Raw genomic sequence first — 20169 nt, forward strand, 5'->3', positions numbered from 1 at the left:
CAGCTTGGAGAGAAGAAGCCTCATGAGGTACTGGTCTGTCACATGCTTGAACTAAACGTTAATGATGAATTCATTATGAATAATGAATAAGCTAAATCATGCAAATATAACCTGTCTGTGTAAGCTGTATATAAGAGATCTAACGGGACTGCCCCGACAGAGCTTACTTCAGACCGATACTTTAGTTTGACTGTGACCTATCCAGTCAACCTATCCATTTAATAAAGAATGATTCATTTAAAATTGACTTCAGGTGTCCCTGGTGGTAACTTCCATGACAACTACATCCAAACTACTTCATGAAAAATGATATGTAAATCTGATATGTCGTACACTACAAATAGCAAGAATAGATCACTTTGGGGTCATATGTTAACAGAATGTGTTATTTAGCCTATTAAACACAAACGATGTTCCATGAGAGAATTAGGCAGGGCTGATGTTGAAAAATAAACATTTATTGCCTAACTACTGACAACACTACCCAGATTTGAATTTAGTTCAACTACCACCAAGCTACTGCAAAATGTAGTTAGATTACTAGTAGAACTACATGTAGTTTACTTCTCCCCATCACTGTATTCAACTTATACCCAATACCTATTTTGTGAGTAAGGAATTTAGCTACCACAACCTGTAGTAAATATCAACGGTGGGTGTTCACCGCTGGAAACCCTGTCCTATTGGCAGTGAAACATTAAGAATGCCAGTGGGGTACATACCTGAGCCTGCAGCGTGGCCAGTTGTTTCTCCAGGTTCCTGCGGGCCTCCTCATCCTCCTCCTGCTGCTCCTGCAGTGTGCTCTTGTCTTCCTCCAGCTGACGGATACGAGAGCTCAGGTTCAGCTTCTGACGAGTCTCCTCCTGGAGCAGCTCCTACACGCACACACACACACAAAAAAGACGCAAAGACCCAACGGTAGTGAAACATCACTTACAATGAGACTCGTTGGATGGAGACAGTGATATGCTGTTTATACAGCCGATTGGCATTAGCTACAAGTGTCTCCAATAATGAAGCGTCATCAAAGGACATTAGCTTCCATAGCATATTACAATACCTCCAACTTCGATTTCAACTATTAGAGCATGTAATGACGTATAAGGAGTCTCTGCTCACCTGTGTGTCCTGTAACGCACTCTCCAGGCCGGCTGAATCCTTGGCCAGCTTGATTCCCTTCTTCTCAGCGTCCTCCAGCAGGGCGGAGACAGTGTCCAGCTCCGTCTACAGACAAAGGTCTATAAATATCTTTTCATAGTTACATGAAAGCATATTCACTCCCATTTTGAGAAACCAATTGACTTCAACACATAGTGACAACGACAGACAGCGAGGTCCGTTGACTTGGCCTCTAACCTGCAGTTTGTGTGTGCGGTCGGCCAGTTCCACTTTAGCCCTCTCTCCCTCGGTGGCTCGGGCCATGAACTCCTGCAGCTGAGCCTCCATCTTCTTCCTCTTGTGTTCTGACTCTGTCTTGGCCTGCTGAAGCCCCTTCACCTCGCTCACCAGCTCCTTGTTGTCACTCTCCAGGGTACACTTGTTCTTCTCCAGGTTGGACTTGAACTGTAGCGGAAAGAGGAGAGAGAGAGGGTATGTTGGGTAGGCCCGTCCTCTTGGCCAGCTCAGCAAAGAAGTGATAGTGTAGTGTTACTACTGTATGAGATGACGTTATGTTGACAGGTCTATTTTCTCAGGTAGCGACCAATTCCATTCATTCCTATGGAGGACTTCTCCTACTGGGGAGTGTCATCAATATGGCCGACCGGTGGCTTCAAAGCCTCTCAATGGCCAATACATATCATCTGCAATCCAGGGTTTATATACATCGTTGGAGGAGATCCACCCTCTTGACCTGCTAAACATGTGGTGTTACTATTGTATAACGACGTTATGGTTGGCAGGTGTCATGTCTGATGGTGGACCTAGCCTCTAGGCCTGCTAAGCATGTAATGATATGTTACTAGATGATTGACAGGTGCATTGTCTCTGATTAAAGACCCACCCTCTTGGCCTGCTCCAAATTCTCAGACAGCTCCTCCAGGGCGGTGGAGTGTCTCTGTCTCATCTCCAGGACCTGAGACTCGTGGTTCTTGGTCTCCTCGTCGATGGCCTTCTTCAGCTCAGCCACCTCCTGCTCTCGCTTGGTCCTGAGAGGAGAGAGGGGTTAGGAAGGAAGGTAGACCCTTAAACCTTACACCTCCCTGAGGTGCTGTGTCTCTCCATAGCCCTCATGCAGATACACATGCAGGTACTTTGCCAAACTATGACAGTACCACTCTTTCAGTGCGACCCTACATTGGCTCTTTATCCTTTTCTTAAAGCACTGAATAAACATATTGAGACAACAGTAAACATATAAGTGTATCTGCGCAGCAGAGAGCAGTACCTGAGCTCCTGCTGGGCAGCGGTGGTATCCAGAGTGTCCTCCAGCTCAGTCTTCAGAGCCTCCAGCTCCTCACTGAGGTCCCTCTTGACTTTCTCTGCCTTGTTCCTGGACACCTTCTCTGACTCCAGGTCCTCCTGCAGCTCTGACAGCTGGGCCTGCAGCTCCCGCACAGCTTTCAGAGCGTTGTTCTTCTGGGCCACCTCTTCATCACCCCTGGTACACACACACGCACACGCACAACAAACCAATCAATTCCAAAATCAATTCCAAACAACAACATAGAAATCGTTAGATTAGCAAGCTAATGCCAGGATACATTCCATTTCAATGAAGAGGTGAGAAATCATGTTGTGGGGCGTTCATCTGAGCAGTGCTTCTATAGACCCAGAGATGTCCAAATGTTAAGATCATTTTGGCTAAAACCATGGTACATAAAATTGCTACATGAAATCACTGCACATTCTCTAAATCTCCCAAAATGGCTGATCATTTCAAAATCATACAGGCCCAAGCAAGTGAGACTGCAGCGTAGTGACAAAATCCCAGTGAACACAGGGTGGCAGTGTGATCGACCTTACAGCGAGTGAGCTCATGAGGAACCGTGTGTGTTAGTCAGCCTGCCGTGTGTGTGTGTGTGTGTGTGTGTGTCTGTCTGTGCCTTTCTCTGTCAGTAGAAATGCCATTGCGGGCAGGGCCATAATGAGATTGAATATGTGTTGCTGCTGGCAGTCAGGCTAGATTAAACTAATATTATTATTATTATTATTATGGATTCTAACACATACTCACTCTAATATACAGTGGGGCAAACAAGTATTTAGTCAGCCACCAATTGTGCAAGTTCTCCAACTTAAAAAGATGAGAGAGGCCTGTAATTTTCATCATAGGTACACTTCAACAATGACAGACAAAATGAGGAAAACAATTCCAGAAAATCACATTGTAGGATTTTTAATGAATTTATTTGCAAATTATGGTGGAAAATAAGTATTTAGTCACCTACAAACAAGCAAGATTTCTGGCTCTCACAGACCTGTAGGACGACTGATCCGTGTAAAGATGCTCCTCTGTCCTCCACTCATTACCTGTATTAATGGCACCTGTTTGAACTTGTTATCAGTATAAAATACACCGGTCCACAAGCTCAAACAGTCACACTCCAAATTCCACTATGGCCAAGACCAAAGAGCTGTCAAAGGACACCAGAAACAAAATTATAGACCTGCACCAGGCTGGGAAGACTGAATCTGCAATAGGAAAGCAGCTTGGTTTGAAGAAATCAACTGTGGGAGCAATTATTAGAAAATGGAAGACATACAAGACCACTGATAATCTCCCTCGATCTGGGGCTCCACGCAAGATCTCACCCTATGGGGTCAAAATGATCACAAGAACGGTGAGCAACAATCCCAGAACCATACGGGGGGGGCCTAGTGAATGACCTGCAGAGAGCTGGGACCAAAGTAACAAAGCCTACTATCAGTAACACACTACGCCGCCAGGGACTCAAATCCTGCAGTGCCAGACGTGACCCCCTGCTTAAGCCAGTACATGTCCAGGCCCGTCTGAAGTTTGCTAGAGAGCATTTGGATGATCCAAGAAGATTGGGAGAATGTCATATGGTCAGATGAAACCAAAATATAACTTTTTGGTAAAAACTCAACTCGTCGTGATTGGAGGACAAAGAATGCTGAGTTGCATCCAAAGAACACCATACCTACTGTGAAGCATGGGGGTGGAAACATAATGCTTTGGGGCTGTTTTTCTGCAAAGGGACCAGGACGACTGATCCGTGTAAAGGAAAGAATGAATGGGGCCATGTACCGTGAGATTTTGAGTGAAAACCTCCTTCCATCAGCAAGGGCACTGAAGATGAAACTTGGCTGGGTCTTTCAACATGACAATGATCCCAAACACACCGCCCTGGCACGACTCCATTTTGTTGATCCCTGCCTACAGACAGAAACTAAAACAAGAAGCTCCCACGCTGAGGTCTGTCCAACGCTGGTCCGACCGATCTGATTCCACGCTCCAAGACTGCTTCCATCACGTGGACTGGGATATGTTTCGTATTGCGTCAGACAACAACATTGACGAATACGCTGATTCGGTGTGCGAGTTCATTAGAACGTGCGCTGAAGATGTCATTCCCATAGCAACGATTAAAACATTCCCAAACCAGAAACCGTGGATTGACTGCAGCATTTGCGTGAAACTGAAAGCGTGAACCACTGCTTTTAATCAGGGCAAGGTGACCGAAAACATGACCGAATACAAACAGTGTAGCTATTCCCTCTGCAAGGCAATCAAACAAGCTAAGCGTCAGTATAGAGACAAAGTAGAATCTCAATTCAACGGCTCAGACACAAGAGGTATGTGGCAGGGTCTACAGTCAATCACGGATTACAAAAATAAAACCAGCCCCGTCACGGACCAGGATGTCTTGCTCCCAGGCAGACTAAATAACTTTTTGGCCCGCTTTGAGGACAATACAGTGCCACTGACACGGCCTGCAACGAAAACAGGCGGACTCTCCTTCACTGTAGCCGAGGTGAGTAAAACATTTAAACGTGTTAACCCTCGCAAGGCTGCAGGCCCAGACGGCATCCCCAGCCGCGCCCTCAGAGCATGCGCAGACCAGCTGGCTGGTGTGTTTACAGACATATTCAATCAATCCCTATCCCAGTCTGCTGTTCCCACATGCTTCAAGAGGGCCACCATTGTTTCTGTTCCCAAGAAAGCTAAGGTAACTGAGCTAAATGACTACCGCCCCGTAGCACTCACTTCCGTCATCATGAAGTGCTTTGAGAGACAAGTCAAGGACCATATCACCTCCACCCTACCTGACACCCTAGACCCACTCCAATTTGCTTACCGCCCAAATAGGTCCACAGACGATGCAATCTCAACCACACTGCACACTGCCCTAACCCATCTGGACAAGAGGAATAACTATGTGAGAATGCTGTTCATCGACTACAGCTCGGCATTTAACACCATAGTACCCTCCAAGCTCGTCATCAAGCTCGAGACCCTGGGTCTCGACCCCGCCCTGTGCAACTGGGTACTGGACTTCCTGACGGGCCGCCCCCAGGTGGTGAGGGTAGGCAACAACATCTCCACCCCGCTGATCCTCAACACTGTGGCCCCACAAGGGTGCGTTCTGAGCCCTCTCCTGTACTCCCTGTTTACACACGCCTCCAACTCAATCATCAAGTTTGCGGACAACACAACAGTGGTAGGCTTGATTACCAACAATGACGAGACGGCCTACAGGGAGGAGGTGAGGGCCCTCGGAGTGTGGTGTCAGGAAAATAACCTCAGACTCAACGTTAACAAAACTAAGGAGATGATTGTGGACTTCAGGAAACAGCAGAGGGAACACCCCCCTATCCACATCGATGGAACAGTAGTGGAGAGGGTAGTAAGTTTTAAGTTCCTCGGCATACACATCACAGACAAACTGAATTGGTCCACCCACACAGACAGCATCGTAAAGAAGGCGCAGCAGCGCCTCTTCAACCTCAGGAGGCTGAAGAAATTCGGCTTGTCACCAAAAGCACTCACAAACTTCTACAGATGCACAATCGAGAGCATCCTGGCGGGCTGTATCACCGCCTGGTACGGCAACTGCTCCGCCCACAACCGTAAGGCTCTCCAGAGGGTAGTGAGGTCTGCAAAACGCATCACCGGGGGCAAACTACCTGCCCTCCAGGACACCTACACCACCCGATGTTACAGGAAGGCCATAAAGATCATCAAGGACAACAAACACCCGAGCCACTGCCTGTTCACCCTGCTATCATCCAGAAGGCGAGGTCAGTACAGGTGCATCAAAGCTGGGACCGAGAGACTGAAAAACAGCTTCTATCTCAAGGCCATCAGACTGTTAAACAGCAACCACTAACATTGAGTGGCTGCTGCCAACACACTGACTCAACTCCAGCCACTTGAATAATGGGAATTGATGGGAAATGATGTAAAATATATCACTAGCCCTTTAAACAATGCTACCTAATATAATGTTTACATACCCTACATTATTCATCTCATATGTATACCTATATACTGTACTCTATATCATCTACTGCATCTTTATGTAATACATGTATCACTAGCCACTTTAACTACATACTCATCTCATATGTATATACTGTACTCGATACCATCTACTGTATCTTGCCTATGCTGCTCTGTACCATCACTCATTCATATATCTTTATGTACATATTCTTTATCCCCTTACACTTGTGTGTATAAGACAGTAGTTTTGGAATTGTTAGTTAGATTACTTGTTGGTTATTACTGCATTGTCGGAACTAGAGGCACAAGCATTTCGCTACACTCGCATTAACATCTGCTAACCATGTGTATGTGACAAATAAAATTAGATTTGATTTGAGGAGTGGCTTCGTAAGAAGCATTTCAAGGTCCTGGAGTGGCCTAGCCAGACTCCAGATCCCAACCCCATATAAAATCTTTGGAGGGAGTTGAGTCCGTGTTGCCCAGCAACAACCCCAAAACATCACTGCTCTAGAGGAGATCTGCATGGAGGAATGGGCCAAAATACCAGCAACAGTGTGTGAAAACCTTGTGAAGACTTACAGAAAACGTTTGACCTCTGTCATTGCCAACAAAGGGTATATAACAAAGTATTGAGATAAACGTTTGTTATTGACCAAATACTTATTTTCCACCAGAATTTGCAAATAAATTCAATAACAATCCTACTATGTGATTTTCTGGATTTTTTTTTTCTAATTTTGTCTGTCAAAGTTGAAGTGTACCTATGATGAAAATTACAGGCCTCTCATCTTTTTAAGTGGGAGAACTTGCACAATAGGTGGCTGACTAAATACTTTTTTGCCCCACTTTATCTACCCCTGGATTGTTAATAGGACTCGTTCTGTCATTTCTTGATTTGAATTTTCATTATTTGTGTATGTGTACTGTGTTTGAGAGCCATTCTACTACACTGTTGGAGCTAGTAACATAAGCATTTCACTGCACCTGCTACAACACCTGCTAATCTGTGTACGCAACCAATAAACTTTCATTTGACTCCTGAGCCCTGCCTGCATTCCTTAGACATTCCTGCGTTAGAGCTTTTGAAGAGGCCTCTGTGCCTTTGCCAGGACCAAATAATGACTCCATGTCCAATTAGGTATTATACTGATGAAGCCATGAATAATAATATAGCTACTAATGAGACATTATAGTCAAATAGCAACTGTCCAGACTGGTAATTCAATAGCCCTACAATTATAAACAGTCATAAAATTCCAACTGAAATACTGTAGCCTCAGTAACGGTTTAATCAACTAGCCTATTACCAATTGATGATTTCAGAAGGTCATTTAGGGGAGACTATATTCCATTGTCCTACAGTCTACACCTGAATTCACCACTGTCTAAACCTGAATTCGCCACTGTCTACACCTGAATTCGCAACTATCTAAACCTGAATTCGCCACTGTCTACATCTGAATTCGCTACAGTCACCACCTGAATGATTGGACTTCACCTTCATGCCAATGACCTCTGTTGCAGCCAGAGGAGGAGCTCATTAGTATGTGGTCTCAGTTTCCCTAATCAAAGGGGACTTAATTGAACGTGACACCAAATGTGTTGCTCATTAATATTTTCCACTAAATTAGGTCTGAATTGGCTTCGGATTACAAAGAATGTTAAATGAACAATCGAGGTAATACTTGGATGCAAGTTGACACTCTTTCTCCTTCTTCCAAAAGACTCTTTTTCAAGCCAAACCTGGTAATGTTTTCCTTGAATCCAGCAGTCCTGTTCAGAAGCTATTAAAAATAAGCGCCTGTGAAGCGCAAACAGATTCCGTGACCAAATTCCTCTGAGGTGTGAGACGATCCGTCATGGCTGCCATGCCCAAGCTGAGATTCCTTTTCCTTTCTGTTGGGAAATGCAGTGAGAGACTTGGATGGGGCATATCATCAATCTCTAGCAATCTGCCTCGGAGTGTGCGTGTGTGCTATGTCTCTAGTGAGGGTCTCTAGTGACGCACTGCACTAAGGAAGGCATTAGTTAAGTTTAGAGTGAACCGATGCCACTGAACAAATAAGCAGCTGGACTGTGTGGCTGCTTTTACATATTGAGTTCAAAGCCAACATGAGGGTATTTGCCCACATGAAAAAATACTGTAGTATACTGTGATTAAATAATATTGTATTCACTGTCGTGTTTTTGCGGACTTTACTGTAGTGTACTGTAGTATTTACAATCTACTGCACTGTTTGATACTAGTAACGTAAGCATTTCGCTGAACCTGCTACAACACCTGCTAATCTGTGTATATACTATAGTTATTACTGTAGTGTTTTTGTGGTCTGTAGCATACTGTAGTATTTACTATAGTATACTACAACATTCTATAGTAAGTACTATACATGATTGAGGTATACTACAGTGTGTAGTATAGTATTCTACTGTATACTACAGAATTCTATAGTAAGTACTGTAGTATTCTATAGTAAACTGTGGTATTATTTAATGCGTGTGTGCCCGCCGGGTCTCAACTGCTTGGGCCCGGTAGAGTGGACTGTTGCTATGGGGACAGGCGATGAAAGTGGGAGTATATGTGTGGGTGCAGATCTAGCCGGTATGGTTTACTGGACCACAGTAGTAGTCGGGCAGGTTGCCATAGGAACAGGCAACATGCGCGGTACCGGCCTGCATGGTGGGCAAAGCTTATTGATCCAGGTAGCTTTCACATAGTGCATCCTCCACTTCATTCGATTTCACCGCTTCAAAACATTTTCTCTTGTATGGTGCAAACTGAACACAACCTATGAACGTTATTGAGAATTGGGGCTGGAGGCGAGTATCTCACCTGGACAGAGCGGCCTGTAGCTCCTCCTCCTTCTTGGCCAGCTGGATCTTGAGCTCCTCTATCTGGGCCTGCAGCTCAGCTATCTGGTCCTGGAGGTCCGTGGTCTCAGCGTCTAGCTTCCTCTTGGCCTTCTCCAGCTCCTGACGAGTCTTCTCCTCCTTCTTCAGGCGCTCTGATGACACACACACACACACACACACGTACGCAGACAGACACACACAAGGTGGAAGGGCAGCGGGGGTCAACCAAACGATGAAAATAGATGTAGGCCCAGCACTCAAAAGTATCCACTCCAACATTCCACTTAAGCAGAAGTAACCAGATTCTTCAGCTTGGTAAGCCATTAAGTCATTGTGTTGTCCGAACTGAAATGGAATTCCTATGCATACGCAGAATCACATTACCAGAGAAGTCTTCCTCTTATCTAGTCTGTAGTCTCATCTTAATGCTATTATATACAGTTGAACGTCTGCCATGTTGAGGGAGTTACAGTAAGTTCTACAACTTTCCTCGATTCCTTGCATAATCTCTCTTTGGAGAAGACTGCCTGATGGGAAGGACCTTGGACCTTCTCCTCCAATGAAGGTAGAGAAAGAGAGCGAGGAAGAAAGAGAGCAAGGAATCGAGGAGACCAATTGAGGAAGAGCCACGTGAAGCCTTTACCTTCCAGGTCGACCATCATCACCTCCTGCTTGTTCTTGACCTTGCCCAGGTTCTTGGCCTTCTCCTCCTCCTCCGTCAGTTGGGAGGTCATCTCGGCGACACGGTCGTCCAGCAGCTTCTTCTCCTGTTGGGTGGAGAGAGGAGAGGAGAGAGATGTTAAACCTCTCTACAGTTTTCTACAACAGGGGTCTGCAACATGTGGCTCCAGAGCCTCATGTGGTTCTTTAGCTTCTCCTTCATGGCATCTTGTAATAAATCATTTGTATTAGATTAAGATCATCTTAAAAATCTCTACTATTCCCTGTACCCTTCAGGATTCTATACAGGTCTAATACCTAATGTATGCCTTCTGCTTCAATCAAATGCCCGCTACCGTCAGCACAGGGTTCCGCGTTCAGTGTTGGGAGGGGAAATTCGATATTACGTCTTCTGGTTTCGTTCGAGAGGACCTAGCGGACGGTTTGGAAGCAGAGGGTGTAAATCAGGCTTAAGTGTGTATTCTTCTCTGACCTTGAGGAACTTGGAGTTCTGGTCCTCCAGCAGTAGAATGTCCTCCTCCATCTTCTTGATCTTGGCCTCGGCCGTCACCTTCTCCAGCTGCAGCTTCTGCCTGGCTGCCTCCTCCTCATCTAACTGCTCCTCTAGATCCTATGGATAGACAATGGACATACATACGTTCAACCAACCGAGACACTCAGTATCTTCAGCACAAGGATATGTACTGCAATGCTGAAGTTATCAATTGTTTTAGTTTGAATGAATTCCATCTAAACCAACATTAACTCATGAACTGATGGTGTGTGTGTTTGTGTGTGTGAGCGCAGGTGTCCATGCTGCATCCATATGTGCATATATGCGTCTCTCTCTCTGACCTGGATGTGGGTCTGCATCTTCTTCTTCTCGTTCTGCATGCTCTGGTTCCTCTCCTCCTCCTCCTCCACTCTGGACTCCAGGTCGTGGAGGATCTCCTCCAGCTCCTGCTTCTTAGCGGCCAGGCGGGCCCTCATCTCCTCCGCCTCGGCAAACAGCTCCGTCTCCGCCTGCAACTGCTCTGCAAGGATGTTCTTCTCCTCTAGGAGCTGTGGGCGACAGAGGATAGAGAACAAAGTTTACCTATGCTTCTTTTCTAGATGTTATTCGATTACAATATTGAAAGGTCAAATGTCCTCAAGCCTATACAAAAGGAGCTATCTAGAACCAAAAAGGATCTTTGGTTGTCCCCATAGGAGAATCCTTTGAAGAACCCCTTTTGTTTCCCGGTAGATCCCTTATAAAGTCCATGCAGAACCCTTTCCACAGAGGGTTCTACATGGAACCCAAAATAGTTCTACTTGGAACCAAAAATGGTTCTCCTATGGGGACAACAGCAGAACCCCTTTGGAAGCCTTTTTTCTAAGAGTATACTACTCAACCTTCAAACCTAGTGGCTGGACATCTACTACACAGCATGAACTATGGAAGCCAACAACATTCACGATGGCTGGGGCAAGTTGTGTTATGTTGTTTTCTCTCCAGCAGTGCATATTTCAGAAGAATAGCTAGACTGAGGTATGGAACCATGGCATTGGGTTCAGGTACGGGCTCCAGGTAGTAACTCACCTGTTGGTGTTTCCTCTCCATATCCACCAGCTCACCCTCCACCTTGCTCTGTCTCTCCTTCACCTTGACCAGCTCCTCGTCTTTGGCCTGCATCTCCTCCTCCTGCCGGGTCACCTGGAGCAGAGGCTTCACCTGGAAGGGAAACAGGAGGAGGGTCCCATCAAGGTCAGGGGAGGGAGGAATGGAAGAAGGGAATAGGATAAGGTGTAGAGAAATGGCCATATGCATCCTGTTAACAGAGGGTGTAGATGTGGTCTCACGGCACGCTCCATCAGTAAAACCCCCACTCACCTTGGTGAAGAGTCTCCACCACTGCCAGTGGCGCAGCTTGAGGTAGGCAGCACAGTTCCTCTGGAGGACCTTCAGAGCACTCAGCTGCTGCTGCTTCTTAGCAAACGCTCTGAGGAGATGCATAATTAAGAGACTGATATCACATACAGCTTTACTTTAGCTACTTAACTTGGCCACAGCTGTATCCCAAACCATAACGCACACAGTGTTATTTTGACTTTATACCGTTTTAGCAACATCATAACTTATCTGTACTTATGCCGTTTATGGCGTACTTATGGCGTCGTTTTTGTGAGTTGCATTGAAATCAAAGGGCATGAACATGCCTCAGTAATGAGGTGGACATTTAAACCTACTTGACTGAGTGATAGGGGACAGACAGCGGGGCTGCTGAGTCATGGTACTTACTATGTAAAGTGATTTGAAGTCTGGAAGTCTGGAAGGTCTGGCTATATAAATATGAATTAAGTTCTGAATCCATCATTAACCCTAATGACTCACTTGCGTGCCAGGTAGCCGCGGCAGACAGACTGGAAGTAGATGATGATGTCAGTGATCTTCAGGTCTCTCTCCTCCTCCAGGTGGGCCAGGACTCCGGTCCTGAAGAAGATCTTACTCTGGCCGATACGGAACAGGTTGGGGTCCAGTTCCAACGCTCGGATCTGTTACAATACACAGGAGAATACGAGTAAATGAGAAAAGTCAGTATGCAAATCCAATATTTTTTGTTTGTTAATTGTGTCATTTTAAACAAGGTGGTGCAATGGCACAACTCATATTTTCATAAGTTTCAAAACTTTTGCTCATTGTGTTAGTTAATAGATAACATTGGAAGTCCTTTACCATCCTTTCGCAGGCCTGTTTCCCATCCATGAAGCCCTTGGGGATGGCATTAGGGGTCAGGATCTCGTACCTGGGATAAATTAGAGAAGTATTAGGAGTTAACACACTGGCATATACCCAGAGATCACTGTAAGTGAGAGCAGTCTAGGCGGCTCACAGTGAAGACAAAGAACACAAGCACAGTAGTTATGTGTCCTGTTTCCGTGGTTACCTCTGTCTGAACTCCTGGAAGACGATGCGGTTGGGGAAGCCTTGTCTGCAGATTCGGATCCCCTCCAGAACTCCATTACACCTCAGCTGGTCCAGAACCAGGTGGGGCTCCAGCTTACCAGCCTGACATGGGAGAGAGATGAAGTGTTATAAATAAATAATGCACAAATCTTGTACACGTGTACAAGCAAATACTATTACCTATTAACCTACAGAAGGTCTAGCAACATATACTCAGAGAAAACCCTGAAATTAAGAGATCAATTCAAGTCTCACCCTTGTTGGCTATAGTATAGAACAGGTGGCCTGGTATAGTTAGACTGACATGTAAAGTATGACAGGATATACTACTCACCTTCTTCTCGTGGTTGGGGATAATACAGCGGACAAAGTTGGGGTTGGTGTTCCTCAAGGTGGCCATGAGCTTGGTGAGGGACTCCTTGTAGAGCTGGCCCACCGTGCGGAACATGCCCTTCTTGGTCTTGTAGGTGGCTCCGAACGTCGTCTCCGCCATGCCCGCCACCTGGTCCAAGCCCACGATGCGGTCCACTGGCGAGAGAGGGAAGGAAAAGGGTTAGAATGGGGGGAGGACTTGGAGAGAGGTGTTGGGAGCTAAATCACAGACAGACAGACAGACAGACAGACAGACAGACAGACAGACAGACAGACAGACAGACACAGGATGCCGGGAGTAGCAGCAGCCAGCAGCAATGTGTGTCAGCTGCGGGTGTGGATAGATGAGGACCACTAGGTATGACTGGCAGCCTCTGTGGATTGGTGGGGACGGGGCAAGGACAGGGCTAGAGGATCACATAAAACTGTAGCCCCGGACAAGCACAACTGATTCAACACGCCAAGTAATCATCAAGCCCTCGATGAGTTGAATCAGGCATTTTTATCCGGGGCTACGACAACGATGTGTGCTGTTGGGGGTACTGGAGGACTGGAGATGGGAACCACTGCTATACAGTATACATGCTTGGTTCCAGGGTCTGTATTCGTAAACGTTCTTCAGGCTCGGTACAGCTGATGAGGGGAGGGATGGTTGCTAGTCTTCTTGAGCACTATGTTCTCACACTACTCCTTTCAGCAGTCATTCAGAGTGACACCCTTTTAGGATAACTACAAATGAAAGGCCTATTCTTTGGTATGAAACAAAAGGCATTGATTTCACAGCCTGGGACCTTTCGTACACGTTGGCTTTTTGCATCATATTAGCATAATCTGACAGTAAGTCACACAGGGCCACATCATATCCATAACTTCAGATTCACAACATGCCTTGTTTTATTTTGGTGTGTCATTATTGCTGGGCTGGTGTGTTGACAAGCGTCATATTTACAACACGTTGCATAAAACAGTTTTGATACGAGGCATGCTGATGAATTAACCATTGTTTATCCAAGAGTCCATACAGGTAATTCATCAAAATCAAACCTCCAACTGTGTTATTTGGCTCCTATGTTTTCAGGCAAACAAAACTCCAGGAATGTCCTACAAAGTTCCAGACGTTTTGCATTCAGTCTGTAGATATTGTACCACTGTCACACCTGCTGTGTATCAACGTCTGTAGAATCGGGCCAAGAGAAATGCCAAATACAACATGTGGTTCCAATTCTCTGCTACTTTGAAAAAATAAAAGGGGGAAATGAATGCCATTAATCTTTCCTCAGTCAAGCCTCAAATCTTTAATTCCCTTTACGCTTAAATATATGCCTTGGAAAGGGAATACAACCCTTAATAAATATACAGATTCCAGAAAGGAGAATAGGCTTTGGTTCAAAATACTGAATAACCAGTGCTCTTAACCTTTCCACTATACTGTAAGGAAGCGGTTGAAATTCACACTATTGTTACCCGGAGGGAAATGGGGGAGGGTCATGCTTTTTCAATTTCAGTCAGGGGGAGGGTTCAGTAGTTTTTTATTTGGTCCAGGGGAGAGTCATGTCATTCGGAATAGATTAAATGTCATACACTCATAGAAAGTTGCTATCTAGAACCTAAAGGGGTTCTTTGGCTGTCCCCATAGGAGAACCCTTTGAAGAAGCCTTTTTGGTTCCAGGCAGAACCCTTTTGAGTTCAATATAGAACCCTTTATACGGAGAGTTCTACCTGGAACCAAAAAGGGTTCTACCTGGAACCAAAAAGGTTCATTCTACAGGGACAGCCGGAGAACCCTTTTTTCTAAAAGTGTATTGCTCAGTGTTTGAGAATTAGTTGCTTATTATATCTGGATGTGTGCCCGATGCTGCCTTGCCTCCCTGATTCTCTGCTTGGTGCGCAATATCAAGTGCCACTACTCTGGTCTCAATAAAATGATCCATAGACTATACTATATGCTATAAGCCTAGGCTATATGAAGAGTATGCTTGGAAAAGCACAGAGCAACATTATATTTCTCATAAAATGTACTTCCTTCTCATGTTTTTGCGCTGCTGGGATGGTGCCTTGTTTTACACTCTCAACCAATCAATCAAATTGATTTATAAAGCCCTTTTTACATCAGCAGATGTCACAAAGTGCCTATACAGAAACCAAGCCTAAAACTCTAAACAGCAAGCAATGCCGATGTAGAAGCACGGTGGCTAGGAAAATCCCCTAGAAAGGCTTTGAGGAGTAGGCCAGTCCTCTTCTGGCTGTGCCGGGTGGAGATTATAAGAGTACATTGCCATTAAGGCCAGATTGTTCTTCAAGATGTTCAAATGTTCATAGATGACCAGCAGGGTCAGACAATAATCATAGTGGTTATAGAAGGTGCAACAGGTCAGCACCTCAGGTGTAAATGTCAGTTGGCTTTTCATAGCCGAGCATTCAGAGGTCGAGACAGTAGGTGAGGTAGAGAGAGTGAGCGAGAGCGAGGGAGAGTTGTAATTACACACTGCAATTGACAGGCTGGCCTGCCCTGCTCTTGTTGATGTAGGCCTAAAATCTTTTGTTCAGCCTAACCAATGGTTGTGCTGTGTACGGTGGCACTTCAGGAGGCAAGTCAAAGGCTTCGTCCCAAAAATGCTATGTTTGTGTGCGCGGACTAGCCCTACAGATGTCCTGTTCAGTTTGAGAGGAAGAGCGTGAAGACGAGAAGGAGGACCAAAACTTGCTACTGCTATAATTGATTTTAATAAAAAACAATGTTTCGTTGCCCATAATGAAGCTATTTATCAGAGTTACTAACCTCACAATAAGCCATATTCAAGTAATTTACATTACGATGAAGCGGCAACCGCGGAGATGGACAGCGCATGGGTGCTGGAAGGCTAATTCAAGTCCTAATTCATTTAAACGATCTTCATTTAAATTTGACTTCAGGCTACTAACAACAAGAGGGCTTTGTGTTGGAGACGATTTCTTCCTATTCAAGAAATAAGAGGTAGGCCTACCTGTTAGACAGATGAAATTATAGTCTACCTTCCATAGACTTTGTCAGCCATTTCCTTTAGTCACCATTACACTCCTTAAATATCTCAGTGTCAGTGGAGAGCTTGGTATGTTAAGTTATAACCAGGGCGCGAATTGAGGTGGTATGCAAGGGTAGTGTGGATTTTGTTAAAGAAAATGGCATAGGCCTGCCCCTTGTTAGCTTAATATATATATATATATATAATATATATATATAAAAAAAAAAAAGATTATATAAAATGATCAATAACGCAATGTTTGTGCTCGAAACAAGTTGTAAAATGCAGGGGAAAGATGTGACGCAGATGCATATGGGATATCTTTGGTTTGTCTCTATGCTACAAACTTCTATAGCCGAGGAGACAAAAAAAAACTGGGAAGTAATATGTGATTCTGTCACTATTGTTGGATTCTAGCTTGAAATATACTTCTTCATGTGACCAGACTAGATCTTCTTGATTACTGTACATGTATAGGGAATGTATATGTTGGGGTCAATGGAGGGTGGATAGGAACTACGTTTATGGAAAGTTACTGACTGAGGGAGTGCAGAAAGTTGACATTCTGTCAAACTTGTTATTGTTAAATCTCATGGCTCCTAAGGAGGGAGGCAAAGGGCAACGGTCTGGTTTCAGTCACTGATAAGGTAGGTCAGTCGTGGGTTAGGGAGGAGCTAGGAATTCAGGCCCGAGGTCAGGTCAGATGAAGTGAGAAGGAACAGTCCTATCCCACACACACATACTTCCACACCCACGAAGGTTCCCGCATCAGGCAAGGCCATGACGACACCAGTGAGAGGACCAAGTAAGTTACTGACTAGCAACATAGGTGTATTGGCTGTCTAGATGTGCAAGGAGTTGACTCCTCCTAGTAGGAGGGTATAAATATATGTGCTTGTGTAAACATGTCTTTGTCTTTGCAGCTGTATGACCCAGTGGGTGAATAAACTTGGCTTGAGCTTTTTCTAGTTGTCCGTGAGTTTTTACTCTACTTGTTCAGAACCTAACAGTTGGCGTTGTCGGCAGGATTCACCACGATTTAGTAAAACTAAAGAGTCTGAATCAGTGAAACAGGAGCCGGCACCAAAAACAAGGTAGGCACAGTTCCTACACCTGTTACCACTCATTCTGACACCTTGGGGAGATGAGAGTCGTAGGCTGAACCAATTATAGGACACGGACCTAAAAAGCCTAAGTTTATTCAGTAGTCCCATAAAATGTAAATGTGTTACGACCAGTCGTAAAATATTGGGGGAGGGTAGGTTCCGTATGGATAGGTCCCAAGTGGGGGTGTTCCTCTGCAAGATCCATAGAAATATAGGGTTACGGGTAGGTTCCGTAAGAATAGGTTCCGAGTGGAGCTAGTTCCGTGGGTGAGTAAGGTAGGTTCCGTTTAGTATAGGTCTCTAGTGGGGATGTTCCCTGCGAGATCCGTAAGTGGGACGAAAGCCCCAGCCGCAATGGTCGTGAGGCCGTAGAGTGTGTGTGTGTGTGTGTGTGTGTGTGTGTGTGTGTGTGTGTGTGTGTGTGTGTGTGTGTGTGTGTGTGTGTGTGTATGGATAAAGTGTCATGCTTGAGTACTAGTATGGTAGGCTGTAGAGAAGTAGTCCATGGGGAAGGACAAAGGAGGAACGTGGATGGAGATAGAAGGTTGCCTATAGGTTCTGGAGGAAAGCCTCATTCACGGTTAGAAAAGCAAAAAGATATTCAAATATTTTTTGAACGTGATTTGTGTGTATAAGCAGTAGCAATAAGGATAATGTTTGGTTTATGCCCTATTGGGGCAGGGAACCGTGACAGATTGTGTGGAAATAGGAAGACATCTGTGAATAATTCCAGTTGTGTGTGTTGTCAACAACAAGGTTATATGAAGCGTGACACCAGTCTGTATAAGACATTAGGTCTCCCGTATTCTCAAGTAGTAAATTGGCAGACACTTCAGTATTGGTTCTAATACAAAATAGGTCCCTCCGGGAAGTGGACTAAATTGGTCTGAAAAGCCTATATTATTGTTTTGTTGTATTTTCTTCATGGTGTAATCATTAAATCATTTGAATTGAACAAAACAATAATACAGGCTTTTCAGACCAATTCAGTCTAAGTAGGCAGTATCTTATGCCTGCAGGAAAAGAGCATTACTGAAAGGTATTGCCATCCATTAGCCTAATGACTACTATACTAGTACCGAGACATAGGCGTCGACCAACAATGACATGCAGCCTAGAAGCGACAGGAGCCTCTGTATGGAGGTAGGCTTCACCATGCTGCACTGCTAAGCCATGGATCTACATCAGCGTGTCATAACATAAAACGTCATCCATCTCTATGGACAACACCATGCTGCGCTGCTAAGCCATGGATCTACATCAGCGTGTCATAACATAAAACGTCATCCATCTCTATGGACAACACCATGCTGCGCTGCTAAGCCATGGATCTACATCAGCGTGTCATAACATAAAACATCATCCATCTCTATGGACAACACCATGCTGCGCTGCTAAGCCATGGATCTACATCAGCGTGTCATAACATAAAACGTCATCCATCTCTATGGACAACACCATGCTGCGCTGCTAAGCCATGGATCTACATCAGCGTGTCATAACATAAAACATCATACATCTCTATGGACAACACCATGCTGCGCTGCTAAGCCATGGATCTACATCAGCGTGTCATAACATAAAACGTCATCCATATCTATGGACAACACCATGCTGCGCTGCTAAGCCATGGCTCTACATCAGCGTGTCATAACATAAAACGTCATACATCTCTATGGACAACACCATGCTGCGCTGCTAAGCCATGGATCTACATCAGCGTGTCATAACATAAAACGTCATCCATCTCTATGGACAACACCATGCTGCGCTGCTAAGCCATGGATCTACATCAGCGTGTCATAACATAAAACGTCATCCATCTCTATGGACAACACCATGCTGCGCTGCTAAGCCATGGAAACTTCTACAGATACAGTCATAACATTCACCTGGAGGCTCATCAAGACAAGTGACATTGTTCTGTATCTCTACGATACAGAGAGACAGGGGGATAAAAACACCTGACAGAAGAGAAAATGAAAACAGAAAAAAGCAAAAACACAAACAGAGGTTAGAAGGCTGAAGTCAGACTGATTACTATTAGTATCATGTTAGCTAAATAAGCAGCAAACATAGTCCCTAAATCCCTAAAACAAATAGGCCTCAATTATGATGAATTAACCAATCTAAGTAATAACAACTGTTAATCATCAAGCCAGTGCTAACACATTCCTTCTCTGTTAACCATGTGGACAGGACAGGGACCGGGGACGTAACTTACCGTCTCTCCAGAGCTCGGCCACAAACTTGTCAGTGGACTGGTTGAGCAGCGTGGCCACGTTGTCATTCAGGGGGTCCATGTTCTTCATCAGCCACTCATCTGCCTTGTAGTCCACCTGGGGAGGGGGGAGAAGGTCAGAACCATCCAGGCCGTGAGAGATATTAGCAATAATTGCCCTCCCCGGATGAATAAAGTTTATTGAATCGAACTGTCGGAGAGTGGTGATGTACAAACAAAATGACTGTTGAGGTTCCAAATTCATTTCACTCGAGATGACATAAGACTCCAAATCATTCCAGGAAAGTGTGTTTAAAGACGACGTCGACATAATATTGAACAGATGTGGTTACGGTGTACCACAGGACTGCCTGCACTGAAAGGGGCCCGGGTCTCTAATTGCGCAACACTGACTGGACGCTAGAGCTACTAGCCAAACCTTCTCCCATATATCTGATACATAAAACCAGGACTATACTCCTGCGGAATTTGAATACCACAGAGGAGAATTTGTGCGTCAAGAGCGATACAGCAGCCAGAGGTTGATGGGAACAGAATAGGGGCTAGTGATGGAACAGACAATGCCTCAGGACACA

The 20169-nt window shown here is 45.0% G+C and overlaps 1 protein-coding gene across 2 annotated transcripts in view; it reads right to left on the bottom strand.

The window, feature by feature from the left end:
- Positions 1–20169, bottom strand: part of LOC135537213 (myosin-10-like) — a 104222-nt gene that overhangs the window by 12833 nt on the left and 71220 nt on the right. For both annotated transcript variants that reach the window (XM_064963409.1, XM_064963406.1), the window contains exons 17-32: positions 19577–19691; positions 13207–13400; positions 12853–12974; positions 12642–12711; positions 12300–12460; positions 11799–11907; positions 11508–11639; positions 10781–10987; positions 10419–10556; positions 9909–10032; positions 9246–9417; positions 2387–2599; positions 2003–2147; positions 1357–1563; positions 1120–1224; positions 723–875 (exon numbers count right to left, since the gene is read on the bottom strand). In XM_064963409.1, the coding sequence (XP_064819481.1) occupies positions 723–875; positions 1120–1224; positions 1357–1563; positions 2003–2147; positions 2387–2599; positions 9246–9417; positions 9909–10032; positions 10419–10556; positions 10781–10987; positions 11508–11639; positions 11799–11907; positions 12300–12460; positions 12642–12711; positions 12853–12974; positions 13207–13400; positions 19577–19691 (2367 nt within the window). The remainder of the gene's footprint in view (positions 1–722; positions 876–1119; positions 1225–1356; positions 1564–2002; positions 2148–2386; positions 2600–9245; positions 9418–9908; positions 10033–10418; positions 10557–10780; positions 10988–11507; positions 11640–11798; positions 11908–12299; positions 12461–12641; positions 12712–12852; positions 12975–13206; positions 13401–19576; positions 19692–20169) is intronic.

Source organism: Oncorhynchus masou, chromosome 5 (genome assembly GCF_036934945.1).
Source record: "Oncorhynchus masou masou isolate Uvic2021 chromosome 5, UVic_Omas_1.1, whole genome shotgun sequence".
NCBI classification, from domain to species: domain Eukaryota; kingdom Metazoa; phylum Chordata; class Actinopteri; order Salmoniformes; family Salmonidae; genus Oncorhynchus; species Oncorhynchus masou.